The sequence below is a fragment of the Empidonax traillii genome, unplaced genomic scaffold, assembly GCF_003031625.1.
Source record: "Empidonax traillii isolate 1590-97213 ecotype Southwest subspecies unplaced genomic scaffold, ASM303162v1 scaffold6:size4315531, whole genome shotgun sequence".
Classification (NCBI taxonomy): domain Eukaryota; kingdom Metazoa; phylum Chordata; class Aves; order Passeriformes; family Tyrannidae; genus Empidonax; species Empidonax traillii.
The window spans coordinates 929,200-944,638 of record NW_020955199.1 but is presented as its reverse complement, the minus strand read 5'-3'; the positions used below and the strand labels follow the sequence as shown (position 1 = coordinate 944,638).

General features: G+C 37.2%; 1 protein-coding gene across 2 annotated transcripts in view; it reads left to right on the top strand.

The window, feature by feature from the left end:
* FRMD3 (FERM domain containing 3) overlaps positions 1-15,024 on the top strand; it is a 131,195-nt gene extending 116,171 nt beyond the window's left edge. For both annotated transcript variants that reach the window (XM_027880242.1, XM_027880252.1), the window contains 2 exons: positions 521-642; positions 11,613-15,024. In XM_027880242.1, coding sequence (XP_027736043.1) covers positions 521-642; positions 11,613-12,208 — 718 coding nt within the window. In that variant the 3' untranslated portion in view covers positions 12,209-15,024. The remainder of the gene's footprint in view (positions 1-520; positions 643-11,612) is intronic.
* Positions 15,025-15,439: the final 415 nt, after the last annotated feature.

The following is a 15,439-nucleotide window of genomic DNA, read 5'->3' as shown; positions in this document are numbered from 1 at the left end:
GGTTGTTTTAACCATCCTATCAGATTGTTTCCCTGTCCCGGCCGCATGGTCCCTTGGCAATGAGCCCTGGCTGGTCTCATTGCCTTACAGGCTTCCCGGTTCGCCTTCACACAGCAATAACAAACAACAGTAACATGATTATAACTATTAACAGGTCGTGGCTGTAACAGAACTGCAGCCACAGGAACTGCAGAACACCCCTGATCACACACACAAAAAACTTCCCACCACCAGGAAATTATGGAAACCCTGCTTGTAATAAAACCGCTTCATTCATTTCTCACAGGGCTGTGTAGAAGAACCAAACCAGCACAAAACCTTTTTTACCCTTTGGATGTTGAAAGGTTTATATTTGCTGAAGGTACAACATAATGTGGCTGAAAGCAGCGTTCAGTGTGCAAAGCTTGTTATGATAGCTCAAGGTCTAGGGTAATTTATGCAAAATGATTCAGAGTTAGGCCTATTGGACTGCAGTTGTTTCCCTGTGAGAAACTGACCCTGTTTTCCCCTATTCTTTTAGAACCAGCATTACCCAGAGTCGCAGCTCTCCCTTGTTGAACAAGCAACTCATAATCAACATGGAACCTCTGCAGCCTCTCCTTCCTTCTCCTTGTGAGGAGGAAGACATTCCATTAGATGAAGGTGAGTCACCAAATTCCTGCCAATATTTGGTATAAAACGTGTGGAATAAGGTGTGTTACTGACTTGGGGATACAGAAAAATATCTAATAATGCCATTTAGTACACCATTAAGCCTCTTCATGTCATATTCAGAAATTATTACTATTTCAAGAAACTGTGCACAAGCCTTACGGGAGAATCATCGTGAAGAAAGTTATTTCTGCTATGATTTCTGTTTCAAAAATCTTCTTTTAGATTGTTAGGCAAAAGGATCTTAGGAAACAAATAATCTCAAAATAGCACAATTTTACTAAATAGTAACTGCAGTTACTCAGAAGTGAAAACTGGTAGTTTACTGCTAGGTATGTTTTTTTCTTGCTTCCCTTTACTTTTGCATTTCTTTCTTTCTGTTTTAATTTTATGAAAAGCTCTCTGCTAATTTAATTCCATAGACAAAAAGGACATTATTTGAAGGTCAGCTAGGAAAGATTTTCTGCTAATTTAATCGCATTAACAAAAAGGGATGTTACTGGAAGCTCCGTGTGAGTGCATTTTGTAGAAGAAGGTTTTCCACATTTATTTATTTATTGATACTTTAAAATCCCATTTAACTCCTTTTTTTTTTTTTTTTTTTTTTTTTTTTTTTTTTTTTTTTTTTTTTTTTTTTTTTTTTTTTTTTTTTTTTTTTTTTTTTTTTTTTTTTTTTTTTTTGAGATCCAGTCATTACAAAGAATGGTGTGAATTAAAAGGAGGATAATTGCCTTCTTCCTAATAAAAAAGGAACCCAACTAAACAAAACTTGACAGAAGTTCTTGCTTGACATGTAGTGAGCTAAGTCCTTCAGAAGTTGAGAAATGTGACTGTGCTGTTTCCTTGTTATTGTCATTTAATGGAAAACAGAAAACAGCTGAGCAAATATCTTCATTTCCATGGGAGTATGTCCTAATTTCATTTTATAATAGTCATATGAACATGCTTTGTTCATTCTTTGGAGTTTTGACACTGAATTGAGTAAGAATGGGGTGAATTAGATTGTCTGTGTGCATAGCTTCTTATAATCAGTAGTAGCAGCTGTTAACTTTAACAATTACTTGTTTACCTCTGCTGTGAAATACTTGTATCTGAGAATTCACTTTCTTGCAGCCAAGTAACACGGCTATGTTTCTGCAAGGTGGTTGCCCTCACTGCAGAGTAACAGCAGGTTGCTGCTTGCACAGCTGCTGCACCTCACAACTCTAAGCAATGAAATCCATTTTTTGAAACTAGTGATTTATGGCTAAAGGCTCAACAGACAGTGCTTGTTTTAAATGTTTGTAATATGTAAGCTGAAAAACCTTACTTCCCTTTAGTCAGACAGATTGTTGTTATTACTATGAGTTAATAGAAATATTTGCTGTTGGGTTTCCTGTAGAATCTTTTATGTGTGGTTAAATACCACCAGCTGCTAAGTTAACAGAATTTTGCATTTACGATCTTTTCCTGCAGCAAACTTGGGTATATTATCAAATGCAACTTGAACTGATCTCGCAGCTCTCTGACATTGATGTTGGCTCTCTCCCCAACATTTACTTAATCTACTCGGTGGATTCCCATCTTCTCCCTTGCACCAGCACTAATGACCCCAGAGTGAACTGGGAGAAGGAGTTTAAAAAAGAAGTAAAATGAAACAAATTCAAAGCAATAACAAAAAAATAAACTAACCCCTTCCCCCCAATAACCACGACAAAACAAAACAACACAACAACCCCTTAACTTTACAGTGCCCTACTACTGCCTGAGTCAACCTTTGCGTGGCTCATCAGAGGGTTAGACAAGGTCCTGCATGAGGGTGAGGGTATGAGCAGGAGGTGGGGAGGGGGGAGACATCTAGCCCTGAGACTGACACACTTGTGTTGGGAGACAGCTTTTAGTCTGCTACACATATGAGACAGCCTTGGTGTCTCTCTATATGACTGGGCCCACTGAAGCATACTTTCACATTTGTTGTTCCAAAGACAGAAGTCAGTGTTATTAGCCAAATAATTAATGCATGAAATCTGACTGGAAAAGTATCAAGTGACTCAAAAGAAGTTTTCATCACTTTGTTGAAACCCCTTTAAAATCCTGTGGCTCAAGAGGTATGGTTTTGCCTTTTCTAAAAAGTACAGTCTACTCAATATGGGAAGCCCTGATAGCATCTGATGCTAGAAAATACAGAAATAATGAACTACCACCTTCAAAATAATTGCCAACTGATCAGGACTGGCGGAAATCTGTCTCACAAAGATCAGATGGTAAAAGAAGGCAGCCACAGAATCCTGAAAGGGGGCTGTAGCCAGATGGGGTCATCTCTTCTCCTGGGTAACAAATAATAGGCCAAGAAGAAGCAGCCTCATGTTGCACCAGGGGAGGTTTAGTTTGGATATAAGAAATTTCTTCACCATAAAGGTGATCAGGCATTAGAATGGGCTGTCCAGGAACATGGTTAAATCAACATCCCTGAAGTGTTCAAAAGGTGTGTGAATGTGGCATTTCGGGATATGGTTTAATTGACGTAGTAATGGTTGGTTAAGTTTAGACTTGATGATCTTAAAAATCTTTTGCAACCCTAATGATTTAATTATGGGAATGAGCACACACTACCATCAGTCTAGTTGTTTACCTGTGTGTGTGAGTTCTCAACTCTGTAAGCTTTGATTGTAGAGGAGAGGCATATGGAGCTTTTGTAGGTACAACTTCCTTTTTTTTTTTTTCTTTCTTTTGTTGTTGTTTTGTAGGCACTCTTGCTGAGAGATAGCAGAGTCAGACAACTGTTGATTCAGTTGTAAGATTTCAACATAAATCTGCCTTAGTTATGTATACATGGTTTATAGGAAATGACTTAAAATCCCACAGTCATTTCTCTTTTGCACGAGCATGGTCACATGAAACATAATGATACATATTTATTCATCAACATTGTTATGCAAAAGCACATTCTGACCCTTTTTTCCACTGCACTAATTTTTGAAACCTTGCACGTTTTTATGCTTCTGTGTGGTTCAGCTGTTATGCTAGCCACTGCTAGCTGAGATAGGTGCTGTGAAAGTTTGTAAGGTACATTATGAAGCATTTGGAAACGTTTCGGATGTTGGAAATCTTTCACAGTCTCATCCAGATGACACTTTTGTCCTTGTTTAGGCTTTCCTATGTGGACTGAACACACTGGTGGTAAGACTTCTGTAAGAATTTATGTTTTCCGGTTTTTGTAGCTGGGTACTCAACCCTTTCTAGTGAGATTTTAATGATTCTATTTTGGTTGCTACAACAGTTATGAGAACAAAGATGAGAAAAGCAGACAGAATCTTACTTTTGAAGTGGTGATAAAATGGACACAGAAAGTGAAGGGGCACTTGATCTTTGCTGACACCCACATGAAAATGCATGCAGAGAAGGAAAGGAAGAGAAAAATGTTTGTTCTTCAGGAGTAAACAGGACCACTTCTGAGTATTTGTACTATACAGGCTGGGAGAGGGAAGGAACCACCATAAGGATGCTTTCTAGAAGCTCCATTGAGGCACGTGTCTTTCACGGGAGAAACTGCTTGGTGTAAAATACATATTTGCAGGAACCCCTCCCCTACTCCTTTTTCCCCCCCATATTTATATACATGTCATAGATTTTTTAGCGCAGAGGGAACAAGGACCTCAGATAATGAATACTCAGATAGTACAAACATGCTTGTGCTGTCTGTATTCATTTACAAAGATGCTGTAAACATAACAGAGGAATGTTCTGTGAAGTGAGAGACTACCTACCCATTGGAAGACTCCTTTATCTTCTCTCTGTGGTTTCAGTGTACCCAGAAGAACTTCTTTCCCACTAGGACAGTGTAATGTTGAGCACGTGGCTGTCTTCCAACTTCCAGCTGGAGCAAGTTATCACCAGCCAGCATACGTGCGTCATGGCTTTTTTAGGGACCTGCTTACTTCAGCTGGACAGGAACAGGGAAGTGCTCTGCCTTCTGAAGCAACTCTTCTTTCTGGTGTATGTGAATGTGTCCAGTAGTTATACACAAGTGGGAACTTGAGCAAATATGTAAAGAGAGAAATTTTTCCCAGACTTAGAAATTTTTTCTTCTTCTTTATACACAGGCAGGTTGGCTTTCATTCTAGGCTTGTTATGAAAACATTTTCATCTCATTGTTTTGCCTCGTGACTAAGGTTTGTAAGCACAGCATAGGATTTTTCTTTGTATCTATACATGTTCCACAAATAATTTCCAGTCAGTGATGGAGAACTGACATCACTGGCCAAATTGAAGCTGTTCAGAAAAATAATGGGGGTACTGTCATTTATTCTGTGAAAAACAGACTGTAAATGCTGGACTCTTTTTTCACTGCATTACGTTTTGATGCCTTAGATATTTTTATGCTTGTGTGTGTGGTTCAGCTGTTACGCTAGCAACTGCTAACTGAGATGGATGCTGTGAAAGTTTATATTGTATGTTATGAGGCATTTGGAAATGTCTAAAAATAACCTCTGGTTCTATTCCCTACTGGGATATTTTTGTTGGCCATATTAGAAGCTTGTCATTTGATTCAGTGAGAATGACTCTCAAAACTCAGGGGAACTTAATATAAAAGGTCAAAGCTGATATGGATAGAGCCTTTAGAAGACTTTGAGAAGAGGAAATAATAGTCAAAATGGTGAAATGTCTTGTAAAAATCCAAACCAAGAGAAGCATTCATTTGCGGATGGTTAACCACTGCAACAAGGAAGTGTGCGTTCGATTACTGCGGCATGGCTCCAAGATCACAGCCAGAAGGGCTGGTAAATTTACATTTATTTTACTTAACCCCCTTTTTTTAAACACCCTCCCCCTAGTTTCTTTTGTTACTAGTAGTGTCTTGCACAGGGAGTTGTACTGTAAATGTCAGTGTTGCACCAAGCACAGCAGAGAATAAGAAAAAATGACTAACAAGAACAAAGTTGTAAATGGAGAATGAATGAGATGAACTTAAATTTGACTATTGTTGTATTACCTTAGATGAAATTGTGGATTTATTTGTTAATTGGTACAAAACAAGGGACTGGAATTTTGACCTTGTATATTTTTTGGACTGGGGTGGAGGCAAATAATTTGAAACAGTGATAATTGCTGAAAAAACTAAGACAGGTTGGTAGCAGATTTTGAATGTGAACTGAATACAGTGGTGGAGACAGCTCAATATTTTACTACCACTGAGGCTGCCAGATTGTAACTTTGGTTTATTTCTCTAGATACTGAATAATTTCACAAACTGAATAATAGTACTGAGGGTGGTGGAGGAAGGTGGGGCATGAGCAGAATCTGATTCAGCTCCCTTTCACTATACATAAAAAGAGTGTGACCCAAGGAACAAAAAGTATTCAGTATTGCTCCAGACCGCAACCAAAACAAAGTGATATTTCTTTAGGAAATCACTTCAGTCAGTAAATATATCTATTTCCTTAATTTCATAAGCCATTTAAAAATTTGTTTTTCCATGCCTTCTCTGGTACTGTTTACTTTTAATACTTTTGAATATATAGGTTGAATGACTTCAGTTTTTATGTACCTATATAAAACTATGCCTTTGTATTGAATCTTCATTTCAGAAATGAGTTTTTAGTCAAAGAATTAACTAAGAGTGTTCCAGCAAAGACTAGAATATTCTCACTCTTTTGGCATTTGAAACTCAGAAAGCAGTTAGTGTAGCAGATAAAGGAGAACCTGCTTCTTGCAGTGATATGTCTCTGAGTACCAGTAGCTCTTGGCTGCTTTTGCTTCTTGAATTCACTTCTTAGGGGAAACAAGTGCCTGTGAGAATGCACCTTCATTTGCTAACTTTATTTAAAAAAAGTTAGCAAAGTTAGTTAGTAGCAAAGTTGGAAAACATTAATATCGATTTCTATTTTGAATTCTTACATATCAGAAGTTAAATGCTGACTTCAAATAGGTACAGTCATCTTGTAGGTTTAATACGTCACCAATGATAACAGATTTGTGCGTTGGCTACCATAGTTTTTAAACCCCTTGATTTTGTTGTAGTGTTTATAGTATGTTATTCCCTTTGGGGTACAAATGTGTAAAATATGTATTTCAGCATACAAAAACTGTGTATCAGCACCCAAGGACAGGAGTTAGCTTGTGCAAAACTCATGGTATGGGGCATAACTCCTTGGGAGAACCCCACTGTGATTCTAAGCACTTCAGAACAATGCTGACTTGCACCAGGAAGGCTCACCCAAGCTGAGCAGGCATGCTGAAATGTCCAACTTGCCCTTTTGCTTAGGTGCTAAGCTTTCACATCAGTGCCAAGCTCTTTTCAGCCTCGCTCTCCTTTGCCTGGTGCTAGATACTAAATCGCTGTAGTCCCTTCACCAGTTCCTGCTCTTTCTCTCAACTGCTGACAGATGTATCACGCCTTCTTATTCCCTCTCCCATGGTACACAGTTCTCCTTGCTACTCCCTTCAATCCTTTTGCTCCTTAATCCTGGTTCTAAGAAGGGGGTCAAGTATAAGTCTGGGTTGAGCTCCTTCCAGGGCAGAGGGAGGTTGGAGGCAGACATCCCAGAATGCCTGTTGTGCTGCATGCTCTGTTCTGCTCCTGTCTCTCTGCTTTGGGTGCCCTTTGTGGCGTGTGAGCAGCAGAGCAGTCATCTCCAGTGGCTGGACTAGCTGTGACGGTAGTTGAACACTGTGACACACAGCATAGCTGGGAGTTGAGTTGTAACACCACAGAGTCACAGAACATGCAACTGATGTGAATTGGCAACTGGGACAGGGCTTTGCTCTGTTCTAGAAGTTCCCACAAAACTAAAACAAACAGTAATGGCCAGCAGGAAAGCCAGGTTGCTGCCTAAAAAGGAGTTGCTATGAACTGTCATTGATTAACTCTCCTTGCAAAACTAGAACATGTGTCTTCTATGGGCAGAAGATGTCAGTATGGTACAAATCTGTGACCTCTTATTTTTGAGGGCAGGAGGCTGTGATGGAGATCCTGCTTTGAGATAGATCCTGTGTAGGGAAATATTTGAGTTTAGTGCAATTCTAGATGGTTTCATTTTCCTACATTTTTTTGACATTTAGGCACTTTGTTCATGTGAGAAAGTCACTTTCTCCTTCCCTCTAAAAGATGATTCTTTTCATAGTACAAATGAATTTTGTCTGCTTGGAAATAAGCAAATGAGTACACAATATTTCTGGAGGAAGCAGTAAAAGGAGTAGGAGGGATCTGTCCTAATTACTTCCTGGCTGGCATTATTTGTTGATGTATATGTATGAAATGTTCCTGGCGCTGTTCTTTCCAGGCTGTATCTAATTTTCCATTTCTCTATTTAAAATAAGCATATATTCACACTTGTTCCTTTCTCCACTATATGAAGCTGTTACAGATGTGTAATTGTGTTTGCATGTCTGGTAAGTAAAACTGTGTGAAGGATATCTGGCCACCGGACAATGTGTGAACTGAATTTTTTAATACGCAGAGGATGCATTTTTCTGGGGTGTTGTATTTCCAGCAACTGCAACTTCTTAAGAATGATAGAGCCAGAGCTGCCCTTCATCCTGCTAATCCTCAGCTGCTCATTCTGGCCCCTTTTGAAATACTAGCAGCTGACAGTTTTTATGTCAGACCTCTTGCACATTCATGTTGACGGCAGATGAACACAGGAATCTCATGTCTTATTCAGCTGTTCATGTTCCTGTCTGCTCTTGCAAGTTAGAGTTTTGGAGCAATCCCAGTATTTGGTAAAAGGGAAATACTGAATTTTGGCTAGCATAGTGAGATCTCTGGCTCTGTAAAGTTTGTCCAGTTGCCAGAAAACTGTAGCAAATTTTTGCTGTGGGAATATAATGTCAGAAATAAAACTGAGTTAACTTACTTGATATTGCTGTAATCTATATTAAATTATTCTGATTTATGGAATTTAAATTGCTGATAAAAATATAAAATGAAGAATGGAAGGAAGAAGTTCTCAAATGTAATTTAATACTTAATTCATATTCTTCTAAATCTAAACACAATATAAATTTTACCTATTATTAAAGAAATAGTAGACTTTTCAAAATCTTGCCAACAAAATATATAAAATGGTAGCCCTAGAAGTAGCAAAATAATTGTTGTATATGAATAGGAGTAAAGGATTTGCAGTAGTGTTGTAGAGCAATTAAAGGGTATTTGGCTTTGGGCTTGCTTTAGCTGCTATGTTATCTTTTTCTTTGGAACACTTTGAGAATTTTTATTTCTTTTAGCTTGCTTTTATTACTTCAGATAAGTGGCTCTTCTGGAAGGTATCCAAAAAGCAAATAATCTGAAAAACTCTCCTAAATTTGTATTATTGGAATATTCTTTGTTCTGTTGAATGATTTTGAATTTCATGCTTTAATATGATACAATTGTGGCTGCAAAAGTATTGTAAATCATGTGTGCCATAATGATATTACAATTGTGTCTTTTGACCATACCAAAATATAAGTCACCCAACATACTTATCTGTGTATTGTAACATGACTGGAACTTTGCTGTGGAATCTAATTGACCATAGTTAATAGCCAATTCTTTCCTTGGTCCTAGACTTAAGAAATGTTGTGGTGTTATAATATAATATAAAAGAATATAAAGGAATAAAAAGAACAGCTTTACTATTTTTTTTTTTTTAATAGGAAAAAAATTAACTGCAGCAGCAGTTAATGCTCATTGTAAATTTTCAAATGTTTATATATAACTTATTGACACTTGTAATGGTTGATGTAAAATGCAGTTACTTTGATTTTAATATGTCTTAACAACACATAAAAGAGTGGAAAACTCTTGTTACCAGTTGAAATTAAATAGTGGAATGTAAATTTGATGTCTGCTTCAGAATGCAACATATTTCAATTTTAATACAGCCCCTTCAGAAAACATTGATCTGAAAAGGTTCCTCTCCTGCCTTCTATCAAAAGGTTAATCTCAAAGTCAAAAGTTTGTCAGTTATTTGAGAAAAATATAGTTTTAAAGAAAGTTAATATGATCTTTCTTGTTCATGTTCACTGTGTATTTTATGAATGCTGGAATTTACTCTGGGGAAGAAGAGAAGGCTCAAGAATCAAAAATTGGGGTGACCTTTCTTTGCGGTAGCTGCAGCTGTCCTATCTATGATGAGAAACATGATGAAGATATATTACTAACCTTGCACCTAAGCAGGTATAGAGAGGCCTATGGCCAGGATTCTCAAATTTGGGAGAATAAAATTAGGTTCTTTAAACCATCTTGCAGTGTCTAAGTAATAGGAGAAAATTTTACTGTTATTGAGAAGTGCACTTGAAAATTAATGTGCAGCATTTTTGTATCTGAAGATATGTGTAGATGCTTAATTCTGGTCTCCAGACTTTAAAAAATGTGGCCTCTATATTTTAAGGTATCATACCTGCACTCTCAAGTGACTCAGTATAGTTTGATGATCCAGCATTACCTGCTGCTAAAGTATGCTTAGGAGAAAGATCCCCCGAATCTGTTCTCAATTCTTCGTGTTTATACACTGTTGTGGTTTCAGTCAGTTTGTATTCTCCTCTTGGTGACTATGGCAAGTGTATTTGTTAATGTAAAGACTTGTGTAACCATTAGTTCCAGTAGAAAACATTTTTCATTCTGAAATGAGCTGGATTTCTAAATTGGCTGTGATAGGAGAGGACAGAGTAGTCGAGGAAAGGCAAAGCTAGGCAACCAAATTAAACTAATGATGAGAAACCTACATTTTTTTTATTGAGGGCACGGTTTCATTTCAACTCTGCACATCTGCTGGGAAAAGGAGCTCTCCTGCACTCTCTCTTCGTCCCTGGTAATAATCCCTGTCTCCATGAGAATATATGACAAGCCAGTTCAGGAAGAAAAACATCAGATAACTAACCCAAGAAGAAAATCCCTTATTTTTCTGGATTACCTTTACAAGGTAAAGGTAATTTCATGCCTTGCTCAGGAATGAAATGAGAGGAAGCAGAAATGATGTTTTTGGTCATTTGGCTAAAATGTGAAACCTCACCTGGAGGCATGGCCAGTGAGGTCTAGAGAGTACGAAAAGATAAAAATTTGCAGGGAGAGAGTTCTGTCTGGATCATTTTGAAGATGTAAAAGGGGAAATTACCATGACAAAGTGTCTTAACATCACTTCGTAAGGGAGGTCTGTGCCCAACACTCCTCTGTTCTACTCCTGCAACTGATGACTAACAGAAGTCACTGCAGTGTTGATGTAGCTGTAAACAGCTGGGCTTCTTTTCAGACTTATTGCTGTTAGTGGTGTACTGGAAAAATGAAAATAAGGTTTGAGCAGAGAGAGCTTGGGCAGAGAGTGCGGTCATAAGTAAGACTGCTATGTAAAAGGGAGAGAAAAAGAGGGGAGAGAAAAGAAACTGCTGAGCATGAAGAATTAGATGACCGGAAAAAAATTGAGATAAGAGAAGGATCTTATTTAACAGGGGAGGCATTTTCACTCTATTTCAGTGATACCTAATCCTCATACCATGTGTTAACCTTCCTTCCTTTTGTCCTCTCTACTGTTAAAATGAATTTATCATGATAATCTAGTGTCTATTTTTAATGTCATGTCCTATTGAAAACTCTCAGCTGTTATCTTATCATACTCATGCTTCTCAGAGAAATACATGTGGGTGGTTGTTGTTATTATTATACATCAAATAGCACCAATTCACACGTAGTAGACATTCATTCATAGGAGATGTCGGATTTCCAGCAAAAAATAAGTTGTTCTGTTTTCTGTTTTGCACTACAGTATTAATAGCAGTAGGTGCATCAGACAATGTTAAGCAGATCTGTTGTACTGCACTGTTGTAAAGATGCCCTCTTAAAAGAGCTTTTCAATTTTTGCTAATTGTGTATGCTCTGGTTTTAATATGCAAAATTATTGCAGAATCTTCTTTTCAAACCTCTGTTAGATATTATTGGAAAGCTGAGTTTTGCCACGAGGGCATCAGAAATTAGGATCATCGTTTTAATCTCATTTTTTTTTCAGGTATCCAACTGCCAAAGGAAGATGAGATTTCAGTACCTGTGACTTCAAGCTCCCCAGTTAAGGATAGTGGGGAGAATGCTGATCTTGACACTGAACAGGAAGAGATGATGAAAGAAGAACCATTAACCATCTCAGAACTGGTATACAATCCTAGTGCCAGCTTACTGCCCACCCCTGTTGATCATGAGATTGACATGCTTTTTGATACCTGTCCAAGAGCAGAGAATGAGAAAGATGATACAGATTCATTTGAGGAACTTGAAGCAGACGAAAATGCATTTTTAATTGCAGAGGAGGAAGAACTGAAAGAAACTCGGAGAGCGCTTAGGTGGAGCTATGACTTTCTAATGGGCAACATAGAGGTGAATGCTTTTGTGAAGAGTTTCTCCAGACTTTTTCTTGTAGGCCTTGGACTGTTGTTATTTGTGTTTCCTCTTTTCCTTGTTCTCTTGGAGTCGGACCTTCAAATCTCTTTCCTCCATGAAATCCGTCAGACGCCGGAGTTTCAACAGTTTCATATTGAATATTACTGCCCCCTTAGGCAGTGGGTGGCTTGCAAAATAAACTTCATGCGTGATATGCTGGGCAGCTTTTAAATTTTGCATAAATATGGTATATCTAAGGGCTATATTCAAAATTTCAGTTAGTGCCAGCTTTCCACCATGCCCCTGGACCTATCAGTTGGTAGCTGCCTTCATATATACAGCTCTTTACAGACACTTCAATTTAGTTCCCAAATTCCCTTGACATATTTAAATTACTGATTTTGTTACAGGCTTATACAATCACCTTTCAATAACCAAAAAGAAGCTTTATTTTAATTACATTTCAGAATTCCTGCTCATCTATTACATTATATTAGAGAGAGTCACAATAATGTTAATTGTACTTAATTTTTCAATCCATGACACTAAAACTGATAATACTGAAAGAAAATCTTTTTGAATATACTCCTTAGTGAAACAATCTCTTCTAACCAATGCCTATACAAGCAATGTTTATGCTGGGTTTTTGGTTTTTGTTTGTTTTTCTGTTTGTTTGTTTTTTACATTTTTATGTGTTTAAAATACTTTGGTAAATTTTTAGCAAAAGACAACTTATGACGTCATTTAAATGTACACATTGGTAAGAATAACACACAAGGGCATGTGGGGTGTTTTTAGTGGTTTAGCATTTATTTGTTTTTAAACAATTGGCTGGAGAATGAATGAGTTCAATGTAGCTCTATACAGAGGAACTGTGTTTGGGAAACACATAGAAAGTTCACTCAAGTTCAGTAGAGGCTGCCTGGGGGAGGGGAAAGACAGCAAGTACACAGGAGAATTTCTGAAAGGCAGAGCGGTAAAGCTTGGGGAAGCGAGCAGAATTGAAATGATCCTCTTATCTGTTAGGTCGTGTTCCACTCTATCAGTGCTGTAGAAAGTCATTAAAAGACAGTCCAAGTGCATTTAGAAGGATACAGAGTTTTCAGTCTAAATGTAGATTATTGTACATAACATGGAAAACAATATTAGTAAGTAGTAAGAAAAAAAAAAAAAAGAAAAAAAAGAGCCAAAACTAAATCAGTAGGTGAGAGACTTACTTTTGAGAATTATAAAGAACAGGAAAAGGAGAAAAAGGAATAAATTTTTCATATTCCTTTTTCAAAGCAAAACATTAGGCTGTAAAGTTGACATAAAGTATTCTACTGGCTCACAGTTAACGGCTTAAACATTCTGAGACGCATCTTCATCCTTGATGCCCATTATTACTGAGCTCTATAACATATTTTATGTATACTAATATGCTTCCTTTCACATATAACAGCATACTTACCCTTGTTATTATTAGCCCAGTTACAAGATCTAATGCTGTTTTGTGTAACATGGATTTGTATATCTAAAGATATTCCAATATAGCTTAGAGAATATACTTAAGTAAAAATCTCGTCAATGCTGAGAACATTTGAAGGCCCTCAAATATACCACAGAGGTTGTATTTAAGACTAGAAAGTTTTTATTCCTCCCCTTCCCCAGTCTTAGTGCAGACTTGTTTAATGTTTAAACTAGGGAGCTCTGATTTGGGCTTCAAAGTCTTACTCCTGCTTAGACATTCATGAATTGGAGACATGTTTGAGGCTAGTTTATTAGATGTGCATTTAACATATTATAACGAGATGTCTAATTCCTACTGATTAAATTCCTTTAGTTCCAATATCAGCAAATCTGTTTTGCTTGGTTATCTCATGTAAGCCTTTGCAAGTATCTAGTTTGAAAATGGCAATTTTCTTAGAGGATTTCTCTTCCCTTCTAATCTTCTCCAGTTTTTAAACAACAGAACACCTATAGGGCTTGGGAGTTCCTCTTCTCAGTTGAAAAATTTTGGATTGCTGTTCATTTCCCCTCCAACAAAGGCTAAAGTAAATAACTGCTTTTTTTTCCTCTTGTCTTTCTCCTTGCCACTCTGTTTCCCAGCAGAATCATTACTGATTAATTATTTAATGTGCATTTCTTCCTGTGCTACTTGCAGCTAAGTGATCCTTTCCCATGATGTAATAATCATTCAGCCTAATAGAAATGGCGGGTGAACTAACTAGACTTTGGGTCTTCACAGGAAATAACTCACTTGCATTGTTTCTAAACAAAGGTGTCACAAAAGGTGTTTTGAGTAGTGAAGGCTGTGAGAGCTGACATCTTGCTGCACTGTGGAGACATGGTTCCATACAGGTTCCTACGAAGTCTGATAACTACTTAATAAAAAAAAGTTAGATCCTATAGTCTTGTCCCTGTGAATTACAGCACTCCAGAAGTAGGAGTATTGTAATGCTTGATTTAACTCTATCAGAAAATAGCTCAGTTGCATGAAAATGTAATCTGCAGTGCACTGAAGTTTTATGTAGGATTACATGCAAGTGTGTGTGCACATGTCCTTACATTTATTAATCATGTGCATTCAGACTTGGCCTCTTAAAATTCTTCCCTTCCTTCCTGATATTCTCTGGTCTATCAATATAATTTAACTGAAAGTCATGAGATTCTTGTAACTTAAAGGCCAGGACCATGTTGTACACACAGAAGGGTATGGTTGGGCGTATTCAGAGAGAGTAGCAGTATAGTATTTTGTTAGTAAGAATGACAGACTTGGATAATGGAGCATCTGTAGGTACAGTATTGTGTATTTCTGTCTGTGCTTGGTTTATATTGTAAAATGTTATGTACTTGAAATCTATTTTGTGATTTGTCTACCATTTATAAACACAACTCTGGGAAGACTTAAAAATGGTTTTATTTCATGGAGTGTAAGGGGAAAATATACCTGTAACTTGAGCCTTATCTTTGTACAGTGAATTTCACATTTCTATATGTCAGCATCCTGATTGTTTTGTATGTTGATATGATGGCAGGAATCCCTAATAAAATTACACTGGAGAAAAGCCTTCTGTAGTTATGACAGTTTTTGTGGTAAAAGATGTTCTATAAATAATAGCTTTTGTCAAGAAATACTTGGTACATAGTATAGTGCAGATTTCTTAGAACTTTTGCAATGTTTTTGCATATTTTTTTTTATCAGCTGGAGAGACACTAAAAGTGCTTTAAGATAAGATGATATTAATGTGGCTTTAGGTTCATTAACCAAGAGCCTATTGGTTTGCCTGGTTACTGTTGGAAAAGGAAGAACTCGACCACCTTATCACATTGGTTCATCGAGAACTCGTTTATTGGCAATAATCAGAAGGCTTATATGTGGTACATAATTAGCTCATGCATATTGCAAAACTTAAGCTGCTGATTGGCTGTATTATATCTATTTTGCTATAAGTCTATTGGCATCTAAAGCATTTAGGTACT